Source organism: Rhea americana, unplaced genomic scaffold (genome assembly GCF_003343005.1).
Source record: "Rhea americana isolate MKP2758 unplaced genomic scaffold, rheAme1 scaffold_210, whole genome shotgun sequence".
Classification (NCBI taxonomy): Eukaryota; Metazoa; Chordata; class Aves; order Rheiformes; family Rheidae; genus Rhea; species Rhea americana.
In genome coordinates, this window is record NW_028186259.1 from 1,238,050 (window position 1) to 1,264,510 (window position 26,461).

General features: G+C 40.5%; 1 protein-coding gene across 2 annotated transcripts in view; it reads right to left on the minus strand.

Annotated features, from left to right (window-relative positions):
- Positions 1-26,461, minus strand: part of PKHD1 (PKHD1 ciliary IPT domain containing fibrocystin/polyductin) — a 266,037-nt gene that overhangs the window by 117,931 nt on the left and 121,645 nt on the right. For both annotated transcript variants that reach the window (XM_085304863.1, XM_085304864.1), the window contains exons 41-46: positions 26,051-26,184; positions 21,487-21,599; positions 20,178-20,277; positions 18,815-18,949; positions 15,410-15,545; positions 13,387-13,633 (exon numbers count right to left, since the gene is read on the minus strand). In XM_085304863.1, the coding sequence (XP_085160989.1) occupies positions 13,387-13,633; positions 15,410-15,545; positions 18,815-18,949; positions 20,178-20,277; positions 21,487-21,599; positions 26,051-26,184 (865 nt within the window). The remainder of the gene's footprint in view (positions 1-13,386; positions 13,634-15,409; positions 15,546-18,814; positions 18,950-20,177; positions 20,278-21,486; positions 21,600-26,050; positions 26,185-26,461) is intronic.

Below are 26,461 nucleotides of genomic sequence, written 5' to 3' on the forward strand. Positions count from 1 at the left end.
CCTCTCTCAGAATGTGACTTCATTTATGTAGTTCTTTAAAAATACAGTAAGAAGCAATCTCTGCCTGAAAAAACGTAGAAAAAGAGAGAGAAAGCAAGAAAAAGGGTGGAAGGATAAAGGCACAGAGGAGGGAGGTTGTGACAAAATGCAGCAATGGCAAAAGAGGGTACAACTCAGGGACTGCCAGAGTATTTCCCTATCCAGCAGCCCCAGGATCTTCCAGGTTAACTTTTAGGATTTTCACGCTTATGAAAAGGTTTAATAGAGTTTTCTCATTACTCATTGACATTTGGACTCAAACTTCAAAACTGTCATCAAGGCTTAGGGTGCTAAAATCTGTGTAATTCAAAACACTACCCTGTGCTCAACTCAGTATGCCATACAGAGCTGGGGCTACTGAAGACAGACGGAAGTCATCACAAAATGGGTGAACATTTAGTACAGCAGTTTGTCTCACCACTTAAATRAGAACCCGGGCAGACTCCATCTCTTTCTTGCACCTGGAGTTTTCAAATTATACTGAACTGATCTTGATTATTTGTGCTTCTGGACAGAATACTATCCTGCTGGTATGACTGCCAGTTTCCCCAAAGTGAAACACATTCCTGTGCAAAGTAATGACTAAAAATATAGAATACTCTGCTTTTAGGAATTGCTTGGTTAGAGGTGGCAAACTCCATGAAGGAAAGGATAAAGCAGGAATGCAGGTACCTTTCTCATGTTCAGACTTTAAACTTCTATTATCTCATCAGTGTCTGAGTAATCATAGCAACTTGACTTTGACTTTTCCTACAARCGTTATAGAAAATGTAACCGACTTGTAAATCAATCCAGTCAGACTTATTTTGTAACTGAATCATGCCAATGCCATGAAATGTCAACAGAGAATTACCATCTAGCATCTTTGAAGCTGAAGATGTTAAAATACTAYTTCTCCAAAATTTCTGTACTGCCCCAAGACCTGTGTGGTATATGAAAGATATAGGAAGAGAGAAGTCACAGAAGCCTGGATTCATCCCTTTTAATTCTAGACATTGAACCAAGGTTATACTCTTTGTCTCTAGAGGCAACAAGGGACATTAGGCTCCTCCAGAGGATGGGTCAAATGTTAGGCGGTCTGAGATGTACTCTGGAGCCCCTGTGTCTACATGATGTTGAGACTTCTCCATTAGGAATCTTGCTTCAGTACAAAAAATTAGGAAGAATAAATCCTTGCCTGAGAACATCATCTCTGCTTCCTTACCACCCACGCACATGAATGGACTGCCTACATTAATCTGATAATTTGATGCATCTTTTTATGGCATTCTTCTCTGTTGCAACTGAGAGAGACTATTTCTCATTCTACGCGTGGTCCCAGCCGATTTGCAAAATGGTTGACACACGGTGGTCTATGCCGCTGAAGAAGCAGGAGAAGTTCTGATAGAAGCATCCAAAATTCCTACTGAAGACTCCTCATCCCACAAAGGATTCTACCGCACCCCTCATCCCCAGTCCTTGCCAGCACTAGCTATGCTTATAAACGAATTGTGGTGGCAGCTGCATAAATGCAGCTTATGTTTTTCCCCACTTCTTGTATTCTTCATGCCATTTACTGGGAATTGCTAGGGACTGCAGGTCTCGTTCTCAGCGGTGGAGAAGTCTTGCTAGCTGGCCCAGGTACCCTGGGGCCATGATTCTGCCTTAAGAATGAAAGCAGCAGATTTATACATGAATAAAGTACTGCTGCAGGATTAAAGCAAGTTGGCAATTTCACCTTTYGTCCAGTTAGTCACTTCTGGCATTTGAGTTGACACTGAGCTTAAAAAAATCTCTCTTTTTAACATATCTGAAATGATATTTCTAAATATCAGAATATTATCCCCCAGCTAGACATTTCAGCATGTTACCYACCACTCCAGCATGGATATGGCCCACTTACTCAAGACAGATAACACTGAAGCTCATGTCATCTAGTAAGTTGCCTTTTTGTGTCTGCAATTTTAGCTGATTTTCCCCTTACCGCTTAGGAGAGCACATACAACCACAGTCATCCTGGGGGACAGCTGCCTGCACATTTTTATTTTCCTTTTTAAATTAATTCCTATTTTTTGCTATTCTGGTGGCCGTCACTCCGACAGAGGAGGCTTGGATTACCCRGAAACATTCAGCAGAGAAACAGTAGTGGGAAACAGGGAAAGTGTGAATCAGCAAAGAATCACTCAACCAGAAGATATTGGCAGACCAATGAAACTGATTGGAAGGAGTTTATAAGGCTTAAACAGCTTTCGTACTACTAATAAACCTCCTCTTATAGGCATTAGCCGGACCAGGATATTAGGCTGCTAATTAAGCAAGTAAATGACAACAAATAGATTATTGCCACAGTTATCAGCACCTGTACAAGCATTCAGGAAAACATTTCTAGCAACAGTAGCACACCAGATATAAGGTCAAACTCTTCTGTATACCAGAAAYCATTATTGCATTGCAAAGGTATACAGTGCCACAGCAATGACAGAGAYTTAGAGCCATTCTCTGTGCAGTGTAAATCCATATATTTTTACCACATTCTGCATCTCTGGAAAACTCTGATGAGATTACTTGGACCACTTTTCCCAGGGATGTCTCCAGTATTCTTGAGAAATTTTAAAAGCAGAGAAGAAAACCATTAAAGGGCAATCACAATGTCCTGGGCAACCTGCTCTAGGTAACCCTGCTGGAGCAAGGGGCTGATGATCTAGATGATCTCCCTCTGGAGGTCCCTTCCMATCTCAACTGTTCCGTGATTTTGTGAATCCTTCTTGGATTCAAGGAGGGATACAAACCACCTGGTTTATTTGTCAGAAAGGTAGGTGGCAATTCCACACYAGCTGTGTAGGCCCCCTGGGTAGTGAACGTGGTGATTGACTCTTGTGGACACCAGTCTTAACGGGGTATTATAAAGGGACCTCAAACAACTATCTTAAACTGAACTATTAACTTCCAGATGGCTAAAGCTAAGTGAAATACATCTTTCCCAATATGTCCACCTATAACAGACAAGCTCGCTCTCCAAAGAGCTAAAATTTAGGCTGGGKTTTTTATTGATTTAGACACTACCAACTTTCTTTTTCAGTGAATTGTTCTCAATCTTTGGGATAGAGTCTTGGTTGGAAAGTTTGGGGGTGAAAATGTCATTTTTTAATACTGAAAATGTCTTTTTGAGRAGGAAGGCTTTGCATAGTTTCTTAGTAGGATATTATGCATTCCCTCATCTACATTTGGAATTCAGTTCATGACCTGTGAAGAAAAAAGAATAGAAGAGAAAGCCTGCCTGGCCTCTTATGGCCTTTAATCTCTATGATATCCAGATTTCCTCAACCTGGAATACTGTGCCCCTGACTTTCACATGCTCTGCTTGAAGTACGGCCACCCACAAACACACACTCTGCTCTTCAGATAGTGCCAATGCACAGAAATAAATATTTTAGGAGCCTAAAAAACTTTGCAACTCCGCRTAAAAGTTAACTTCTGCAAGACAGCAATGAGCCTCAGACTACATTCCCCTTGGAAGGATGTCAGTGTGCTTGTTTTTTTCACCTCTATGCCAAACAGGCACCAAAAWGGAAGTACCCTGCTAGTGGTATTACTAGCCACAATTAGCACCGTTTCCATTTGCCCTAAATAGCCAGCGATTTCACTGTGCCCTAAATAGCCACCAATCTACCTCTCTTTAATGTTAATGAAGCAGGGTAGTGCTCACACACACCAGAATTTCTAATTCAGAGAATCCAAGGGAGCCTGCATGCATCATTAACGTGGAGAGCTTCATTATCAAAGGAAAGAGCCTTCCCCTGAACTTCCCCTGGCTTTATTTGAAAGAAACTAGAAGGCAATGATCTTAATGCAAAATTAACCCTCACTTTAAACTGCTGGAAGCCTTTACAAACTGTAAGGAAAAAAAATAAAAGGATGACTCATTGAAAAGCCAGTATTTTTATATTGAAGCAGGTTTCAATTAAGGAGCAATTTGCTTTAGAAATATGGTGGGATTACTAGATAGGACTTTACAGTCTGAGTAACAATTTACCAATTGTGATCATATAAACTGTTATGTAATTTAGCTCAAGTGCATTGTGCAGAAATGCTCAACATAGATGGCCCACAAAGGATTTGTTAAACCAATCAACAACATCAAGTAGAACAAATATTAACTCTCCTGCTTATGTTTACTATTAACTTACTTATCCTAAGGGTCCATAACTCTGTGTATGAAGGCAGACATTGTGTTTGGCTCTAAATGCTTTCTGTTTGATACATTTGTGTAATAATCCRTTATGATTATCCCTCTCCTAAAACAGGAAATAATATAGCATCTAACTTCAAATGGGACAGCAAGTGTTTATATCAACAGTCCAATTTATTGTTGGACAAATGGAGGCTAATTCCAAATTATGATCATAGCAAACACTTTACAGGTTTGATGCTAGGCTCAAGAACAGTTCATTTTATTTTAATTGCCAAGAATCAAAATTTTCAGCTGTTTTTAGTAAATATATGGATCTGTGTTGAGAGACAAAGGACAGGATTCATATCTGCCTTGTATTATGGACCCTTACCATCAGTGAATTTTTGCAGAGGGTCTTTTTGAAAATAATTAGGTCTTTGTCCTTGGTGCTGGGCAGCTGTTACAGGATAGGCCTTCCAAATGTGAAGTAAAAGAAGAATTGAGATTATCTCCCAAAAGCAGAGATGGTTGTGACTGACAGGCTAAAATGACTTCATTGAGTTTGTCAATAGCTTCCTATCTCGTCCCTCAAATGAAGAYGACTTCATTTGAGTTGGCCAGTAGCTTCCTATCTCATCCCTCTTCCTCAATCAGTTCCCCAGCTCCTGTAGCTTATAGGCAGATATTTTAAGGAAAAATCAAAATCACTTACAAACTCTGAGCTGGAAACTTGCTGGTAAGCAACCAATTCAGACCTCTCTGCAGTGTAAGCATAGCAAAGCCCCGCAGCCTTGCAACCCACTTGCCCCACATCAGGCAAGAGGCCTGAAGCATTCAGTGTGGATTTCAAAACTTAGATACAGTCCTCTAGAAATTAACACATTAGGGCTAATAATCCACTGGTTATCACAGTGTGTCCCAAGTGGCAGACCTGGCCCAGACCTATCCAGCCTGTAACATAGAGCCAACTAGCTTGTGAGCCTTTTCCTTGCAAGCAAGGAAAGTGTTGAGTTCTCAGTGCTTCCTTAATGCTAAACATCCCTCCCCGTACCCAGGCACGGCCTAGCCAATGGTCCAGCTGAGGGGAGGTTTGGGGACACATCAGAAGCCTGAATATCATAATGCAAGATCTGCATCTGCTGCTAMTATTGCAGGTTGCAGGAGTAAAGAAAAGGTGTCCTATGCTGAGAACCAGCTTTTTCTTGGCTGCTTTGGCTGGATGAGCCAGATGTTAGAAATATAGCATACTGAAAGACTTGAAGTTTATCTATCTGCTGTGTTGGTTAACTAACAGCCAACAGCCAGTGATTAAATATTTGCCTCTCATATCATGCCACAGGCTGTCTTGTGAGGCCAAGCGAGCGTGTAAGCCACCCGTGCACRAACACAGTCATGTATGCAGGCAGGATACGTGACCAAAGAGCAACYGAGCATGTACATGCTGAGTGAAAAAGTGTGTTTGTAGGGGTGTTTCACAGCAGGTGGGTGTTGAGCTGAAGACACCACGGTAAGTAAATATCAAAGGAAAAGCAAAACTAGAGTAACCATTTGAGCTCTCTTCAAGACTCAAAGACACAGAGGCAGGGGGTACGCTATTCTTTTCACACTAACCCATCAAGGGTGGCAGGGTTTGCAGCGACTGAATGCATGCACTACAGGAGAGGATATTAGACCAGATTTAAGAATTAAGGCTMTAAAGAAGAAAGTTAATCTTTTCCTCTGCAGCAGGCTAGGAAGAGAGAAGCAATAAAAGGCTTGAACTACAAGACAAGATGCTGAGCAAGAAGGCCCATGTTTCCCCAGAGAGAAGGGGGAAGCGAATGAAAGRGGCGACATTCCTGCTGGTGCGCGCGGCCGCGAAGTGTTTGGAATCCCCTTCGCCGCAAGGTGCTGCCTGGCCGCCGATTATTCTAACGCTCTCTTCTTGTAAAAATTATGCATAATGTGAAGAAACTTTTAAAGTCACTTAATCATGTTATGACAATTTTTTAATGAAAATTTGTTTTAATATTAATAGAGACTCATATTTTCATGATAATATGGGTAGCGGTGGCATTTGGAGCAGCGGTATCTAGCCTGCAGCCACACTGTGCTGTGCCACGACATAAGCTTTTCTTCATAGTACTCAATAACTTTCCCACATATAAATTTATAAAGACTTTTATAAGCTTCAATTACATTTTTAAAAGACGTAAAAACCCTCTTCAAAGGGTGCTTAAGTGACACATTAGTTTTACTTTCAACTAGACTTGATGAAGAAGGCTTTTGCTATAGCTATGAAAGCTCAGAAATGGTTCCCCATTGCCCTGGAAGTTGYTGGGTAAAGCAGTTCAGGAAAGAGAGCCAGCAAATATTCCATATACTTGTTTTTCTCTAACAGAGAAAATAGCTGTTAAGAGTAAATATATTGTTTTGAAAAAAAATGAAAATCAATCAACAGACTATGTCAGCACTGGTAAATGAAACAGTACCAAGATAAAGACTCGGGCACTATATTATTATTATTACAGAATGGTCTTGGACATGCTTTTGGTTTGTGCCAGCCAGCCCTTTCCCAGGCAATTACTAGACAAGCGTACTTTCCCAAAAGGTAATGTAGATGAAACTTCCCTGTCCTTTTGGAGGCTAAAAACATTAATAACATGGTTATGCCAAACCTTGCCGTTGCCCTCTGGGCTGGGGAGTGACCCTGAGGTTGCTGGGCTGTAGGTAGCCACCAAGTACCAAGCCTTTCTCCTCTTCTGCAAGTGTTTGCTTGAGTCTTTGTCTACCCTCCTTGCCATACCAGTATTCCTCCCAAAACTCACTACCTGTCTCAGACTTTAAGATTTTTGGAGTTGGAGTCAAGCCCCAAAACTCAGGCCCCAAAGCACCATGGAAGCAACAAAAACACCACCTCAAGCCTTTCTCAATTTTATTTGAGGGCATGAACGATGTACTACTGTAGACCAAATGACAGATACAGAACATGGAAGATGATACTGGCARGTTGCAGGTATGGCAGGTCATGTACTCCAGGGCCTGGCAGGACAGCAAAAAATGCTTTCTTCCGCAGCTATTTTTAAATCTTTGTCCCTGGCAGTCTGAAGAGATTCAAGCAACACTACTCTAATCTTTCTACTGAGATTAGAGGAGTGCAAGAGACTGCAGTGTTAGGAAATTCTTCCTGTCACTCAGCATATCTTTCTTTTTCTCTCTGCTCAATTTCTACCAATTGYTCCTAATCATTTTTTGTTATATTAATCCTGAACCGTTCTCCTTTCATTGTGAACAGTCTTCAAATATATCTAGACAGAATTCATYCTTCTGTCCTCCTCCCCTGCCCCTCATGCTCTGATCATACTGTGGGTATATATTAATGACTCGCATCCTTCACTCCCTGCAGCTCCTTTTATTTCCTGCCCTGTTCCTCCACCAGGTCTATTTGGGAAAGTTGTCCCTATGACTGAAGCCTCCTTGACTCATCACATCATCTGCTCTACTCGGCTGCCTGCTGACGGTCTTCCAGCTTGCCATGATGGCTGGTAGCAGCTACTCAGGAGAGGGGATCTGGAAGCAGCTGAGAGATGATATTCTTGTTCTCTTAGGTCACTCAACTCAGCACGTAGTCCTTCAGAGGACAAGCTAGTAGCCAGCCTCCGCTACTCAAACTGCCAACTATCATTGACATAAATTGACTTTCARGTTGTATAGATGAATAATAATGAAGGGGGAGAAGGGAATGATGCAATGACTTGCTTAAAATGAGTGGTTGACTGAGAAGTGCCAGCTCCTCTTGCTATGACTATCTAAAACTCAAGCAATTTAGTGGGAAAGGAGAGTTTAGCTCTGGGCTCAAACATTTCCAGAGTTCAACAGCAATGGTGCAGATGAACTCACTCCTTAGCCCACTTTTGATGACAGGAAGAACAAAGTGTATTGCATACATTATCTGTCAAGAACTATTAACATTTTTATTGCAGCAGTGCCCAAAAGAACTCGGTCAAGTTCAAGGCAATATTGGGAGAAGCTTCATACACCCGCACAGCACTGACCCACAGGGCCACCAGTGTGTACAAGCAAAGTAAACACAGGCTAGAAAGGGAAGTGACTTGCCTAAGACCATGAAAAAGTTAGGTGGTCCAGAAAAATCTAGCACGGTTGCATTTTGTCTTCTACCCAGCACCCTTTCTGCTAGGTCAGACTGCTTCCTAACTCTTAAAGTATTGCAGACTTCTGTTTTGGTTAGGAAAAACAGTAATCACATGCAAAGCCTGCAGGTAGCTGATAGTTTTACATTTTTCCTCTGTTTAATGGAACRTGATTTTTTTTCTTTTCTCCTCTCTGTTTAGGAGGGATCTTTTTCCTCCTTKTTTTCTGAAACATGAATTATAAGACAGCCATGAATTATTCACAGGCATCTGACAGAGCACTTCAACATTGCTGTCTGTGTACTACTAACCTGAAACAGCAAAAATGGTTCAGATTTGTACTTTAAAAAGAAAGTGAAATGTTGAGCGGAGCACTGTAGGGAGAAAAGAAGGAACGATGTTTTGATCTTTTTTTTTTCCTATCTTTTATTTTCAGTGCCAGAAACTCAGAAGTGTCTTTCTCGTGTAACAGAAGTGGTGATAGTAGTTGGCTGAGCAGCATTTCTCCACTCACTCAYTTTTAGCTGCTCAAAAGCAGGAACAAATCCAGCTTTGGAAAAAAATGTGGAAACAGAAGTGAGCTGGGACAGCATTCAGCAGCTGCACGACCATGAGAGCTGATGGGAAAGACCTGTCTGTATCCCAGAATTGGGTTAATATAAAGATGTGATACGAGGCACTGCTGGCTGAACTCTCCAAACCTTTTATTTAAGACACTTTCTATCTGGAAGTGAGAAAAAGGCTCAAAAGTAGCTTATAGCAGACTGGATTTACTGGGAGTCTGAAGAGATACCAGCAAGGAGGACATGTTCCCTACAACAAAGTAGTGGTTCACCACAGACTGTGTAAGCTCTCAGACATGGACCTGCAGCTAAACCTCTCCTGCTTGATTCATTGGTGCCRTGGGCTGTCCTCCAGTGCCAAGGCCAGCTGGCATCTCCTGGCCACGTCCAGACTTCCAAATACTTTCATCCTCCAAAACAGCATGGGCATATCCAAACTGCCCTATTGGAAATGCTCCCTGGGTCACGTTGACCTCTAGCTCCTACCCAGGAACTGTCCTGGATCAGAACCATGCCAAAGATCGTTATAAACCTTCAAAAATAGGAACAACTGAAACTGGGAATGGGTTCAAATGAATCGCAAGGAAGAAAGGCAGAYGGACAGCACTTGTATACATACACAYGTGTGTGCACACACAAACACTCTCTGCACCAAGGTAGGTCTTATTTCCCTAGAAACTGGTATAGAAGACCAAAACAGAGGAAAATCTTTGGATTCATTTGGCTTTCTCCATGAAATACCCCTTAAGAAAATTCAAAATTATTTGTTAAAGTTATAACACTAAAAATGATTAAGATATATAACACTTTTCATCCAAGGACAATTGCCTGCTTTAAGAAAGGTGACCTATGATGACAAAGTTTGAATTATTGCTAATTTATATGCATTTTTTAATTACTTGAAGAATTTTGGTGAAAAAGTCAATTTTATATTTAACTTTTCCTTAAAAAAACATATTTGTATCTTTTCAGAGTTTACATTAACTTGAAAATATTGAAGAATGGACTTTTAAAATTTTTAGTTATTCTCTTTTTTTTTTATCAAGTTGTCATTTTCATTTTTAGTCTGACAGAAAAGTAGCTTGTTTTTTTGGAGCAGAGGAGAAGAGGGAGAGGTAGGGTCATWTTTCATTTTTTAACCTGCTCTGTTAACTATTATAGAATCATAGAATCAGTAAGGTTGGAAGGGACCTCTRGAGATCATCTAGTCCAACCTCCCCACTCAGCAGGGTCACCTAGAGCATGTTAGACAGGGTTGCATCCAGGCGGGCCTTGAAGATCTCCAGAGAAGGAGACTCCACAACCTCTCTGGGCAACCTGTGCCACTGCTCCATCACTCTCACAGGGAAGAAATTCCCCCTCACTTTCAGACAGAACTTCCTGTGCTTCAGTTTCTGCCCATTGCCTCTTGTCCTGTCACACAGGACAACTGAAAAGAGTTTGTCCCCAGTCCCCTGACACCCTCCCTTCAGGTACTTGTACACAYTGATCAGATCCCCCCTCAGTCTGCTCTTCCCCAGGCTGAACAGGCCCAGCTCTCGCAGCCGTTCCTCACAGGGCAGGTGCTCCAGCCCTCTGATCATCTTTGTAGCCCTCCGCTGGACTCTCTCCAGTAGCTCCATGTCTCTCTTGTACTGGGAAGCCCACAACGGGACACAGGACTCGAGATGAGGCCTCCCCAGGGCTGAGTAGAGRGGCAGGATCACCTCCCTCCACCTGCTGGCAACACTCTTCCTAATGCACCCCAGGAGACCATTGGCCTTCYTGGCCACAAGGGCACATTGCTGGCTCATACACAATTTGTCGTCCATCAGCATTCACAGGTCCTTCTCTGCAGAGCTGCTTTCGAGCAGGTCAACCCCCAGCTTGTACTGGTGCCTCGGGTTATTTTTCCCTAGGTGCAGGACTCTGCACTTGCCCTTGTTGAACCTCATGAGGTTCCTCTCCACCCAACTCTCCAGCCTGTCCAGGTCTCTCTGACCTCTGTCTCTCTATTATTATTCACAGTTTCTAGATATGTTTTGCCATCAAATGAAACAGAACAAGTATCATCCAAATATGCTGCCTCTGCTCTAATCACATCRTATCACAGCAAGAATGAATAGCTCAGTGAGCACAAGGGCCCAGCCATGGAGGAACATCTCAGAATTGCATCTGGAACCAAGGTAGACAAAATATCACTTTTCTCTGCCCTGAGGGAAGCTGGATTTAATCCTTCTAGTCAAGTAAAGTAAGCGAAGGTCGTTACCCATTGCCTATTATCTCCCTGTTTAATCCAGACAATGTCATCTGCAATACCACAATATCATTTGTAATAGAGAGTACTAGATGCTAAAATACCAGGAAGCAATATTCACATAGTCACATCATGGCATTCAGTTTAAGATCAATGACTGACAATGTTTGTAGACACACTGGGTGACTAAGTGCCCTTTACAGCCCCTAGTGACATAGCAAGTACAGTCAATAGAAGCCCAAAAGGCAACTGCAGCTGACCAGCCCCCAGGGGAAGGATCAGATAAATACAGTCATCTAGTGCCAATGGCCCAAGGAGTCCAGACAATTGTCTGAGATGGCAGATCTGACACAACATCTCCAGGAGATCCTTGCCCTTCTGCCACCTRATCAACAAGCTAAGTGGAATATCTTAGGACATTTCAAATGGCACTGGACACCTCCACATGGACTACTAAAACAAAGACCCATTTTTCCATCACTCCTTACAGGACACTTTGTCATTGCCTACCTAGTAACAACATATGTCCTTCAGAACAACAGCTAAGTTTTTAGGTCTTCATTACAATTTAAATTCCACTCAAATTTGAGGCCTTGGACCACCTCCCATATCATTCCAGTAATATTTGAGCATGGAATAGGCTCTGAGGTTTATATTAGAGATTTACTGTAGTTGTTTTCATCCACGAACTGACTTGTTCATTTATGCTTTCGGTGCATCTGTCACAATTAAGGCAAAAAAATAGTTTTTCATTTCAAACTATAAAAGGTAAGAGTGTCACAAACATCCACTGAAATCTAGTAAAAATTTGTATCTGCCTCAGAAAAGCAACTACCCAACTGTTAAGAAAGCTCTGTCTCTTACAATAACAAAAGCTTACTACTGAGACTGATGTATCCCTGTACGACCACATGATTCCATAATGATGATAGAATATAATCCATATAGACTTGAATATAGTCTATATATTCTGTAATCATATAAACTGAAACAGATTGCTTAGGCAAGTAAGCCTGGGTCAGTTTTAATATAGTCTGATGACCTGAATTGACTTAATTCAGCTCACAGGAAGCAAAAGACAAGATGAAAGACTAGAAAGTCCTGATGATGTAGGTAAGAACTTGGCTTCAACAGAAATGAAGAAACCTATTCAATAAAAAGTTTTCTTCTAATTCAATACATTACGAGCATACTGTATCTTCTAGACAATATGGCTGCTCATTTCATGAGAAATCATAAAATGCCAAATATAGAATTAGCAGGAAACATATTACATGAATGATATCTTATTTAATTAACACAGAATGGAAAGTAGCTGGCAGAGATTTTCTGCTGAAGAAAAGAAAAACTATACTATCATGACCACTTAATCTTTAGGAGGTTTTGGAGAAAATCCTCATAGTGAGTATAGACAAAAACACTTTCAGCACTTGACTTCAAATCTAATTAAATTCAAACTGCTTTTTAAAGTTAGTTAAGTAGCTTTCTTAGGATCTCAAGAAAGAAAAGGAAGAAAGGAGAAAAAGGAAGGAGGGAGGGGGAAGAAGGGAAGGAGAGAAGAAGAAAAAGAAGAATAAAATAAAAAAATAAATGAAGAAGAGAGGAGGGAGGAAGAGAGGAGGGAGGAAGAGAGGAGGGAGGAAGAGAGGAGGGAGGAAGAGAGGAGGGAGGAAGAGAGGAGGGAGGAAGAGAGGAGGGAGGAAGAGAGGAGGGAGGAAGAGAGGAGGGAGGAAGAGAGGAGGGAGGAAGAGAGGGAAAGGGAGGGAAAGGGAAAAGGGGAAAAAGGGAAAAGGGGAAAAAAAAGGAAAAAGAGGAAAAAGAGGAAAAAATGAAAAAGAAAGAAAGAAAAAAAAAAGCTTTGAGCAGGCCATATCAAAATTTGTAAATAAAATAAGCCAGAGACTGTCCTGAAGGCCAAGTGGCATGTGTAATTCTTATAACTGTCCATATAGTTAAGTTCTCCTCTCCAAAAGCACAATCAGTACATCCAGGGCTGGTTGGGAGCAGTCTCTGTGCTCTCTCTCAAACCATGCCTGAGAAGTGTCCGGGCAAGAACAAGTAGCCAGGACAAACACAGTGCCAGGGATCGTATGAACAAAAACATGGACACCATGTCCCATGCACAGCAGCACTCAGACTTTTGTCCTGACCAGTAGAGAGGCAGTTTCAGAGGAATCTGGGGACTGTGTTCAGACTAGTGTCTCTCTAAGTATAAAGCACAGAATGAGGCATTCGTGCCAGTTTTTCAAAAGTGGAATGGTTACTTACAGAAATATAGACATACGGTGAAAGACAAGGTCCTTCCCACAAACGCTGCCCCTAAAATCTTGACTGAAGTTGGCACTGGCTGCACAGGACGTCKCAAGGATGGCTGTGGAAGGGAGGAGATGACTTCCTTTGTGCCCTGTGACAGAGCCGTCGAGATCCTCAAGGATGGCAGAGTGAGGAAAGGGGAAGGACACTTGGTAAGGCGCGTTGAGGAAGGTCAGCCGTTCAGATCTCACTGTGAACCCACCTGGGGAACAAGCAGCAATTCAAAAGCAGGGACTGACCTCTTCAAGTAACAAACCTAGACTGGAAAACAACATGTTAGCTTCACTTTACCCTCCCTTTGGAGAACTTTGGAGACATGTCTACTGAGTGAGAAAAAGGAGTCTTCAGGTTTCAAAAAAATAAAAAAAGAAGAGAAAAGAAAAAGAAAGAAAGAGCTAGTTATATGAATTGCCGTGTTCTGGCCAAGTCTCAGGTCCCACCTGTCCAGCACCTTGTTGTGACAGGACTTGGGGTTACAGCCTCCTCTGATCCAGCTGCTGTTCCTGACTCTACCTTCAACTCCTGAGTGACTCCAAACCCTTCTTCACAGACCTCTTTGCCAAAATATACAGCCTCCAAAATAGTGATCCTCACAGCTTCTTTCTACCTTGATTATCAGATATATTCTTYGGAGATGAGGGCAGGCTACCTGTGTGTTAAATACACATGTGTGCGTATGTACAGTACCTGGCACAGTAAAGCCTTGGCTGAAAAGTTTGACTGGAGGGTATCTTCCCTACTGTAACATGAACAGCAACTAAAAGGAGAAATGTTCATCAGGACTACAGCTCAGAAAGTTTTCTAACACAGTAAGATTTCCAGAAATGTCAGAAAATCACTGTCCTACAAATGATAACAAGTTGACTTTGGCTTGAGCGTTCATATGCTTAGTATTTGACAATCATACTGTCAGTTGTAGCCTCCCTGAGTCAGATTTTACCGTTTCTGCTGTCCTTTGATCTCACCTCCTGAAGTCTTTTTCTCTGTTGTGTTATTGTAGGACAGGATACATTTATATATAAATATATTTAACAAGTAACTGCAGTTGGAACACTCTTCAAAGAGCCTTTGGGTACCTCATCAAAGCTCAAAAGRATCCTTAGTTTACATATGTTATCTTAGGCAAATTTACCTAGGATTTAGGCTGRCCCGAGGTAGGAGCTTGGTGGAATTCTATGAGGATGTGTCATAGCTATTAAAGAAATCATCACACTTGAAATATCACCTCCCAAAATGAAGAAGCAATAACAAGTCAGTGTACTAAAGCCCATTCCTAAATCTCACCGAGGCTTTTGAAGTACTATCCCAACTCAGAGAATGGAGAAAATGAAATCAATGCAGCCTCAAAAATGAGTGATATGTGACTTTTTGACTAAATAATGAAGTTATTTCAGATGGAGCTCATCTGGAGACAGCTTGCAACCTGAACCTCAGCCCATACAGAGCACGGCAGCTAAAGGGCTTGGTTCAGCCCACCAGCAATATCACCAAAATAGGTACACTGAAGAGAGCGAGTGCTGTTAAGGACTGGTTATTACATATATTGCTATTATCTCAGCTCAGGGATTTTCTCAATTCATCTGAGCTGCACAACACGCAYATTTTATATCTTGAGTATCATCATCTTATGTTTCACCTCCCTGGAAATGGGAAGGGCTATTATTCTTGTGTTGCAGTTGCGGAAGTGAAACATAGAGAGTGACACTGTTTTAAAAGTTATTTAGTTCACTGAAATCTATAGGAAGCAGGTATACAACTACCTCAAATCTAGATCTTGATAACTCACCTACAGCAAACATAGTGGTGACAGTACAGAAGTAAAACTGAGGTCAGTAGCCATCATCACTGCAGAAGSCTTTCTGCAGGATACAGCTCAGTGATTCTCTGTGGAACTACAAACTTCTTGCAGGTGTCTGTTGAAACGTGTGAAAGCCAGGGRCTTTGCAAACCCTTCTAAACAGGTGTAAATCCAACTCACCCTGCCCTTGGTAACAGCCAGAACAGGTCTTGATTGCTGCACAAGTGCTTACATCAAAGTTCATGAAAGTTGTGTTGGAGATGAACAGCTGGTATCTTTTAGGAGTTTTTAGTCCTGCTGACATACAGGTCCTACCCTGCAATGAAAAAAGGAAGAGTGCTGTGAAACATATCAATGTTTGAGACTCCAAGCACCATTAAAGAGCCCAAGATCCAGCAGCTGGACACACAGGAGACACATGGATGTGATTTCATTTAATACCATAGTTCTAGGGCAATTCACAGTATTTGAAAGATAGACTGCCTTACAACTTCTGACAARCAGTATTTGTTTCATTCACCATTAGCATGTATGTTGTAATGTTATGTTCTTTATAAAGGGCAGCGATTGGCTGGTTTGTTATGTCCTCGCTATTACACACTAACTGAGGTTGAACATTCGAAGGGAGAGGAAACTACACATTCCTGAGATAACTGCACTTCATCATCTCAGGAAACCTTCAGGATCAGAGGAAGTAGAATTGGGACCTGATCAGTCAACAGCCTGCAGCAGAAGAGAGACACATAGACAGAGAAGATAGTGGACAGACGTGCAACTAGGTCTCAGCAGGGACAGAAAGACAGAGACACTTCTTGGGATCCAGAAGCACTGTGTAGCTTGTGGCAATTGAAAGCTGCTGGGYTGAAACTGAACCTGGAGGACAGAGCTCATGTCGTCTGTGAGGACACTGAGGAACAGTGAGCACACTTATTTGCAGCTCCTTTCACTTTACTTTGTCTTGTCTAGCAGGTCTGAGTTTTCTCCATTTTAAAAATCTAATTATTCTAATTTATGTTCTAAGAAAGACCTTACTGTTGAGATTCAAAGTTATTTTGTGTGAYTGGAGTGGCATTTGAGCTAGACTCTCCTCAAAGCTCTGGTTGAATTCAGGGTCCAGTCAAGAATAACAAAAAGTTAASCAATTTTTGGAGATGAGAAAAGCATAACACGTGAAAAGCAAGAGTAAAACCCACAAGTGACTGGAAACACATGGTGATTCTAGGCCATTACCCAAGGGGTGTATACCCACTTGTCTCTCTCTGCCAGCTTATCTCAAAGACAGCAAAGGAAGAAAGATGGACACTGAGCTAATTGGTAGCCTGGAGGAGAAAGAACTGTCAGGAATTCATCTCATGGTGTTATTTCTGAGCCCAATAAACACTTTTGCAGAACAACTCTCTAAATTCATAGTAGAGAAACAAGAAATCTCAYTTCTATTAAGGCATCCCCTTTAACTTAAAATGTAGGCTGAAATGGACTGTTATAAATAGTTTATCACTTTAAAGGGATAGTGCCATCCTTAATCTCATTAAGAGTCAGCAGCTCCATCACCTCTCTTATTCTTAGGCTAAGACACCTGAGGTGATGATCCTTGAGTTAACTTCTTCCAAGTCACTGCTGAGCAGAAATCCCAGCCTCCAAATCACTCAGGACACCACTCTTTTCCTACTTACATTTGTTTTATTTTTTTTAATCCATCATCATTTCTATCGGGAAAATGACTTAAAGAAGACTTTCCTTTGGCTTTTACAGGCACCAAAGCTAGACATGGTACTGATGTGTTAATTGATCAAAGCCCTGTTTTGCCAATGCCCTGATATTTCCAGATAGCAATCTTATTTTAAAGCACCTCTTTCAAAAACTGGAAGGGCTAGCAGGGTGGAATATCCACTGTTCCTGTTAAATTAATGTCATAAAGTTTAATTGATATTAAAGAGGCATCATTATTAAAGGCAGAATTACATAAATTAAGATGTAAATTATGACAAGGAGGCTCTTATCATGAGATAATCAAAGATAATCACCCCCCTGGGGTACTGCAAGAAACAAGGCACAGCTGAGCGCCTCTAAATCTCTTAACAAGTACATCAGAGTTCTTCCATGGATCCTGCAAAGCAAAAACAAAGACACTACCCTTTCCTGTCTGAGAGAAAGCTGTTGTGTAGTTGGGCCACCACAAGACCGGATCAGTGAGACCAGGATTTTATTTGAGCTATACACTCTAGGTAGATCAACCTGCTAAAGAGATTTCTTTCTGCAAGCTTCTGCAGGAAACTCATTTAAATCTCTTCCTCAGCCAGTTAGGGGGGAAATGAATTTCAAAAACAGCAAGARAAAATGCAGTAGGGTAAGAAAACCCTCTCAAACCCATGAACAAGCAACTGTGGGCAGTTGTGACTAAAATTCTGTTGTTTTCAATGTTATTACTCTGTTAACAACCTAGTAGCTCCCAGAGGACTTTATCCAGCYGCATAAAGAACTAATGAAAGAAAATCAGACTTCCTATATAAATAAAAATGTTGCAAATACATGCTATTTTTCATTTTAAAGCAGATATGTAGTACTCTCTGTTCTAGGTAGACCAATGATTGTATGAGAGATCAGAGGAATCCAAAATGTTAACCAGGATACGAATGAAATCCTTTGTTCCTCCTCCTTATTCTCAAATCACTAAACTAAATTTCTCATTTGCATCTAGTTAAAAGGCATTGGGATGTTAGTGCAAAAGATTTGTAGGAATGTGTTAAAAGAGGTTGTTCTCCCCCAAATCATGATTTTTTCTTAAAAATTCAATTTCTGTGAAATTTCGGTGGTTTTYTGAGACCATGACAATCTTGGAAAAAGCACAGTTAAGAAAAAAGAATTAACACTTCTCTTGCTAAAATCCTTCAGATCAGAAAGAAGTTTCATTTTGTTTTGATTCTTCRGTGTTATTTTTTTAAAGAATATATATGAATATACATCATAATATATACTGTTCCAGTAGTTTCAAATTAAAATGAAAAAGTCAGAGTTCTTGGTTCAGGGCTGTTTAAACATTCTTCAAAACTTTCATACTGAATTTAAATGAGTTTTGCAAAAAATGCTGAAYTTTTCTGCAGAATGCAAACACTGGTTTCTGAACGGCTGATGTTTATTCAGCTATACCATCAACCAGTATGAATGGAGTGCCTGAAAAATGATGCAGCATCCAGCTGACCAAATGTCATTTCTCTTCTGCTGCTGCCAGGAGGAAAAAGCAAAATTCCTGGTTCTAGCAGTCTAGGAGAGTGATACTGATGCTCCACGTCCCTCTGCTTCATCATTAAGTCAATGTCCCTTGCAGGGCTGCTTGACTCCTCCAAGAGGTGGAAGCTAGAAATGACAGCCAGAGGACTAAGCAAATAGATAAATACCCAAACCTCATCATTTCTCTTGGTCTAAGTCCTTACCGTTCCTTACGAGGTATCTATTCAAAAAACAAGCTTCACTGAAGCTGTCACAGGGCAGGAGCTGTTCTTGACGTTGTTCTTACTTTCCAAAATCCCTGTTTGAAGGGCTGTAGTGCAGTTCAAGAGACACTGAAATGATTCCCAGCGTGCTTACCTTTTGCCCAAAGTGTCCAATTAAAAAGCTATTAGATACAGAAGTGTTTCCCAGGCTTTCAACGATGTCAATGCCAAAATCTTTGCAAGTATAAATCTGGAAACTGTGGAGTTCGAGGTTGCTGCTGCTAAAAATCTAGTTAAAAGCATAATAAAGGAAGAAACAAAATCTGTGGTTTATGACTGCAATTTTCTCATTTACCAAAAAAAAAAGAAAGTGTGAACATGCACAAAAGTGTTGAATATATATTTATTACTTGAAAGTCTCCCCTTAATTCCTTATTTATGCTTTCAAATAACCATATAGAACCTTTTACATTCTGAAAACTCACTTTCACATTGAAAGAAAAAAAAACAGCATGAGAAAAGAGAACTGAAGATCAGCAGCAAGTAGGGTCAAAAATTCTCTAAATATTATGGTTTTCATTATTGGAAAGAGTAACAGGGTAAAAGAAGTTAAGTTTTATAGCAGAAAGATACTTTGAACATAATCAGGATTGTTATTTAAGTCATATAACTGCAAAAATACTCTTCGTAATACTCTTGCCCATAGAGCAAAAGCAAAATGAACATGGTTATTACTGTATATTGGGCCAGTTACATATGATAAAATTACAAGTCAGGTAGAGAAAAGTCATCAAAAGTAGAAAATACCCTTTGATTTTATTCCTTTTCATACAAATAAGCTTTTCCAGAATGAGAATTTGCCATCAAACTCTCTGAAAATCAGACACCTTCAAAGCAAGAGCCATCAGAAGGGTTAAAGACTAGAAAACATGCTTTACAGAGAAGTACACACAGTCTTTTTAGTTCATCAAAAAAGAAAGTTAAAAGGAGATTTGATGTCATCCTGTAAGTACTTATGGGAGAGAGTATCAGATAATAAAGGCGTTTTTAGCAGTTAGAGGCATAGTAAGCCACAATAGCTGGAAAGTGAAGCTAGTCAAATTCAAATTAAAAAAATGCACTTCTTTTCACAAAGGGGAAAATTCCCATGGAAACTGTTAACCTGCTGAGGACAAGTTCTCYACCAGCTGGAATCTTTACAAATAGCTCTGATCCACTGCGAGGACTTCTTTGGCTCTATTACACTGGTGGCCACACACTAGACGATTACGGAGGTCATTCCAGTTATTTGTGAAAGTAAGGCTGATTGTGCATTGGAGCAACAAGAAGAGCTCACATGAACAAATGTTCTTCKGCTTTTATCATTAAAATAGAAACCTCCAGATGAGGGGTGTGGGCATACTGGTACAGGAGTGTCCTCTTTGATGCCTAAAAGATGAAGACTGTACAGAAACTATGGTTTTCAAGAGGTCATGGTATTTCCTGAGCACCATAAAGAATAGTGAGAACAAACACACCTGGGCTCCACCTTGATTGCTCCAAGCTGTGAAGCCGTGGAACTGCACGAGGCTGTCCGGGCTCTGTGGCAAATATTCTGGATACACCAGCAAACCGCATCTGTTTAGGGGAGAAAGCAAAGGAGACTGTTTTTCTACAGTGCAYGCATTTATGGCCAAATTTTCCTGTTTGCTCTTTCAATATTTAAAATCTTAAATCTGCAACAGCTCCCCACACAAGACCTTATACAAAAGCAAAAGGCTTGGGGATACAAACATTTATTGTAGGCAGCTAATAATACCTGAAAGCTCTCTTAAAAATCCTTTTATGCATTTTCAGAATTAGCCATGCCAGGACTAACATCCATCCCGTGGTGCCACAGACAGGCACTTGCTGCAAAACATACCCAGCATCTTCATGAGCTTGTAACCACTGTTGGCTTTAGCTAAAYAGTAGGTGAGTCTGGATGGGTAAGTCCCTTCTAGTTCTTAAATTCAGCCAGTTTGTATTCCAGATGTAAATGTTCCTGGATGCAGTGTTTGGTTTGGCCTTCTCAGAGATTTCAAATCCAGATTCTAATCCAGATTTACTCAAAATTCAAGTGACCGCAAAAACTCACTTTTAACATAATGTTACTTTTTGCGGTGATTCTGTTTTAGGGAAGCATATGCAAAGTCTCTGGTAAAAGCTACTGTTAGATACTACAACAGTTACATGTAATATCTGATATGCACATAGCACCCTTTATCCTGTTTGACACCAAGGTGCTTAGACTCCATTTAAATCAACCTAAGCAACTGAACTCTAAAATTTGAGTAGTAATGCTGCCATTACAGAAAGCACCTGGAGATAAGAGCTGCTGCTCCAAGTCCTGTAACCCCATATCATGTTCCTAATGGCAGCCTGTAATAGATGCTAACAGAGGAGCCTAAGAAAGAAATCGTGTATTTGTTTTCCTGCACGCTGCCTACTCAAAACTCCAGATCTATCTAAAAATGAGTATTAAATTCAAGACAAGACCATATGCTTCAGTGCTTTGCTGTTAAACAGTTGACCAGAAAATCTGCTAATGTTGCACCTTAATCTACATCAGGATCATTTCAYCTCCTATTTAAATAAGGGGGTAAAGCGGAGCTGTTGTTAACAGCATGAAGGAATAATACAAACCAATGAACCGGGCTTGTGAATGAAGAAAAATGGGCTGAATTGAAATTAATTAAAAAAAAGAAATAATAAAAATAAAAAAGAGAGCAAACCCTTTCCCACTGCCCTTATATGTAGCACTATCATGACAGAAGAGAAATCTCTTTAACTAAAGATCCCGAGTACCTCATGCAGGAATGGGCTATGTTGTCACTAAATGAGAGAAGCGGTATCCGAGATGGTCCCTCAGGAAAGAGATGAAACAGATACCCATACCCAGCAGCACACACCGTGTTACCCTGCGGAGAAGCATACGCAACTGTTAGAAAAATACACCCCAGATTTCTGGAAATTAAAACAACTTTAAGAAAAAAATGYACATATTAAAACCACAGCCAGTCCATGGCTGACTGACAGCATCTGTTTCCTTCTCTTCTGTGTCCAAAATTGCACCTTTTTCATCTTGTCCTTGGGTCATTCTCATAAAACCTCACTCTCAAGCCAGGGTTGTCTAAACAACAGAAATGTCACAGCAAAAAAACGGGGTTCCCATAACTCCATAAGAAATAGTTAAGAAATAGAAAAGAGACTGTAGAAAAATTCTTATTCACTGTAAAATGGTTTCTGAATAGAAAGGTGATCCTATGAATGTGAGGTAAATCACAAGTACTCAGTTATTTAATCTATTTTTCAATCTGAAAATTTAGCTTGAATTTCAATCTGAAAATTTCAAACTTTTCCTATGTCTCCCAAAATAAATACAGCAAAATGGAAAGAACACTGGCACTAAAAACTGAGAYCTCCAAAAGTTAAGACTAAGCAGAAAACTACATCTTCAGGATATGTCAGTAGCTGAAAATTAAAATTAAATTCATTCAGATCTGTGATAAGTTACAGGTTTTGTCTTCTTTCTAGCATGTCAAGAGAATAACCATGGGAAGATGTAACCATTAATTGCTTAATGTCTCGTGATGCAGAAATTATTGAATTGCAATTTTTGTATTCTTTATATTTTTATATAGTTGCAAGACTTGGAAATAGCAAATTAATGTTTACAGAATCAACAGCAAGTGGATTATGCAGGGGGAATAAAGAGTGGTAAAGGAGTTTTTCTACTCTCGGGCAAAAACTTGCTCTTACCTGCACTATTTGGACTGTAGCTAAATGTAGGGTTTTTGGATGGTGTTCATCACAGGGGTGCTTTCATGTGCATATCTGGGCATAATCCCTCTTGCCTCTCTTAGATGTCTAAAAAATTGATACTGAAGTCCAGGCTAGTAAACCTAGCCCTGTTGTGTAGGAGAAGGTAAGGCATAGGCATGTCCAGAGGGCAGTTCATCCGTCTACCCTTAGATAAGACGGATTGCTTTCTGGAGATGCTCAGTTCTCTAAGGAGAGCCTAAGATGAGCTTTCTTGTGACTCTAAGGAGAGCTCCTCCACTAAGATCAGGACTGACACCCACCGACCACCGTCTCATAGGTCACCGGACAGTGTTAAAACAGTAATGGCTTTTTGGTCCCTGATGACCCAAATCAAAGTGAAACTTTGTGACCTGGAGGTGAAAGCCTCCATATTCCAATTACTTTCTCCTGATCCATCCAAGTGAATTCCCTGCAGTGATGATCTCTGACATCTGTCAAGCAACAAAGATATATCAATAACCAAAGCACAGCTCTCTCTATCCCCTGGTAAAGCTACTGGGTTTTTTTTCTCTCTYTTTTGCTTTTTTTTTTCTCCAAAAGTGCAGCCACAGAGCCTTTTCCTTTAATAAAATACTTCTGCAGTCCAGTCACATTATTTCYGGGATCTTTTACTTGTGATTCCAATTGTGCATTCTACAGATGATTCATAAGGAAAACCTGCATATTTATTCAGCCAGCTAGTGGCTGGAGGGCAGGGGTTTTAGGCAAGCAGGGAATTTTGTGTGGAARTCAATTCTTTGTGGAAGTCAGTATATTACGAATGTCCATGCAACCAAAATTCCGGAGAGAAATTACCTCTCTGAGCATGCCAGATACCTGGAGGTATGCATCGCAAGTCAGTATAATAAAGTGGCTGACGTTTTAAGTGTCTCTCAACTGTACAACAAGGCTAATGTAAATATTTCATGAACTCCTTTAGATGACCAGGGCTCACAGTGCTGACCTTTAAGATGACATTAAAGCTCTCTTTCTCCCCACCGGGTAGACGTGCCTCAATTTCAGAACCTGGCAGGATGCAAGGAGTTTCTCCAATGGGCCAAATTTACCACACGTTCGCTTTGCAGAAGATTTTTTAAAAAGATCATGGTGGGAATTAAATGGTGAGAAAAAATGGATGTTAAACCACCCCCTTTTGGTGCTGTGGAGAGTGGGTGGGTTGGGTGATACTGGGAAAGGAAAATGGATTTACTTATCAACTGCACGACCATCAGTAACACTTCTGGCATGGAAGCATGAGTCATTCGCTAGCCTGTTCACCCTGTTTAGCTGTTCCCCAGTCCTTGAACCCATGGCAGGACAGTGAGGCTGCTTGTTGGACTTCATAATTCCAGTTCATATGTTATTGTGGATGATTGCTTCATGTTGGCACTGGGATTTAAGGACATTGTTYGCTCTTGAATAAGAATTTATTGCAAGAAGTCCATTGCCCTTTGGGTTCAAGAAAAAACAAAAGGGGAAGACAGGAAACTACGGCTTCTTTTGGCTAAAGACAAAAGTAAAAGCAGACACCCAGAATATGCTCCTCAGTGACAAAACAGGAGTGTCAAAGAGGGACATCTTCATGTCCACATGCTGATTCTTCCCATCTGAATGCGAAGAAACCAGCTTTCTGATGAAATTACCTTATGACATTATAAAGTGACAACCAGGGCTTCTCTGCTTAATTTTTTTAAAAAATTATCCTTGTTATAATCATTTGCAACTTATATTTTATTAGTATAAAATTTCATCTAATATTATGATTCACAAATGCAGTTAAGAGCTTAAATCAAATGATCAAATGGAAACCAGTGAGAACCGAGTGCCCTAATGCCTTTGTAGGGTTAGGTCCGAGTGAACGCTATGTCTCCATACTCTCACACTTTAGGTGACCAATGATTTTCAAGGAAATTTAACTTTTGCAATCACCAATGCAAATTTAGGCTCCAAAGTAAATTGAGTAGTCACAAAAATATTATCGCAGGGATCACCGCGAAAAGCTTAACCCACTGAGCACAAAAGATATAAAACCATCTGAACACAGGGCTCTCTGTCTAGCTTAGCTGTAGTCCTTGCCTTAAAGATTTTAGACTGAAAGTTTAAAATCAGAAGCATAAAGATGATAATCTGGAAAAAAGAAAAAAGAAAAACTAACTCTCAAATCTAGAGCAGAAATTTTCTGTTCCATTCATGATTTAGAAACCAGACAAYGGGAAGATAAGTCTTGCCCATTACRTTCTTTGAACCTCCACATTCATTAATATTTTAAATAGTCAAAAGCAAAAATACAGTTCTTGAGATATTTTGATCAGAAAAAATAAAAGGTGCCTAAATTGTGTAACTTCAGGGTGCTGGCACTGGACCAGCTTTTCCTGAATTTATTGAGTTATTAYCATACTAAGGAAGAATCCAGACAATGAAACTAAGAACAAATTAGCACTTTTTTTTGGAAACAGTGTGGGTCTTTCTCCTAAYATCTATGTCCCTCCATGTCTTCTGCTAAACACTACTTGGTATYGTAGGACAGGAACTACAGCTAATAATAATATTTAGCGAGTCAACTTTTTATTTATTTYTCTTACAGTCAACTCTGCTGCTGCTGCAGTGCCTCAAGTAGCCCCCTGAGAGAGGCTGCTGATAATGAGGTTTATCAGGAACTCTTCAAGGGCCATCTGCTACTCTGCCTTGAGTAACGCATCTTTGGAGAGCAGACTTAACCCTGACGTTCAGGTACGCTGCCACAGATGCAGCTTTGGGCAAATCTACAATGACACACGAACTGCGAGAGCTAAACAAATGTGCTGAAAACCAACCATAGTCAGTTCACATGTACCCAACAAATAATTGCAATAACCCTTTCAAAAAGCTGAGCTGCRGGTGATCTGCAGGGTAAGTCAACGAATGATACTACAAAACTCTGCACTTAATGGAGCAGAATACATGTGATTCTGCCTAGTAGTATTTTTTTTAACAATATTTGATGGTCTTAAAAATGATAGATAGGCCCTTCAGGGAGGTACAGAAAAGTCCTCTCCTTCTTCCTAAGTGATGTTGTCTCCAGAATAACATAGGAAATGTGCAGGTCTCTTTTTCACCTTCAAATTTAGGTGCAATTCTTCCCTCATGGAATAGAAGCTCAGGRGACGGTTAGGTCTTCACATACACTTAGCAATTGGTTTGATTTCTGTGGGTTAATAATAGAACAGGTCAGGATTTTTTTTTCTTTATGAAAATGTACATTTGTTACAATTGAAAGTGTGGTAAGAAAGTTGAATTTCAATGAATTTCCAGACTTGAAATAGTTGGGAAGGAAAAATGGTTTGAAATCACTGAAAATGATATTTCACTTCACTCCAGTAAAGTACAATTTTCAGTAACAATAAATTTGCTTATAAAAATTATTTATTTTGTAATGTGCGCTTGTTTTAGTGTCCGTCAAAAACAGTTTTGATAGCTCAGCCAAGAAGCAAATGTTGTGCATATAAGCTCCAAAAGAAATGAAGGTCCATATCTTTCTGATACCTTACACTGGAAAGGATATCTTATGTTTTACACCCAAACTTCTTACCTCTATGTGGTTGGCAGGAGCCCTGATGTACATCCCTGCTGGTGACAGTGTTTCAAGGTTGGATAAACCATCTGTTCCAGAAAGTCCAATCCATATATTTTTACTAACTCTGTTCCCCTTTTCCAGTCCTTCACCTTAAAAAAAAAAAAAAAAAAAAGGGAGTTGGAAACCCTCTATTATGCAAACTGCACAACTTGCCAGGTTCCACCCTGCTCACTGCGCTGGCCTGTTCCATCTGAGAAGATGCTTTGCTTTGCTGTCCCTGTATATCATTGAAGCAGACTCAGTAAATGTGCTTAACACAAAGCAGAAGACTGCTGGGGCATGGTCAAAGACAGCTGTAGCCGAATGTAGTGATGAGTAGCATGGAAAGAGGAATACTACGCACACCTGCAATATCACAAGGCTACA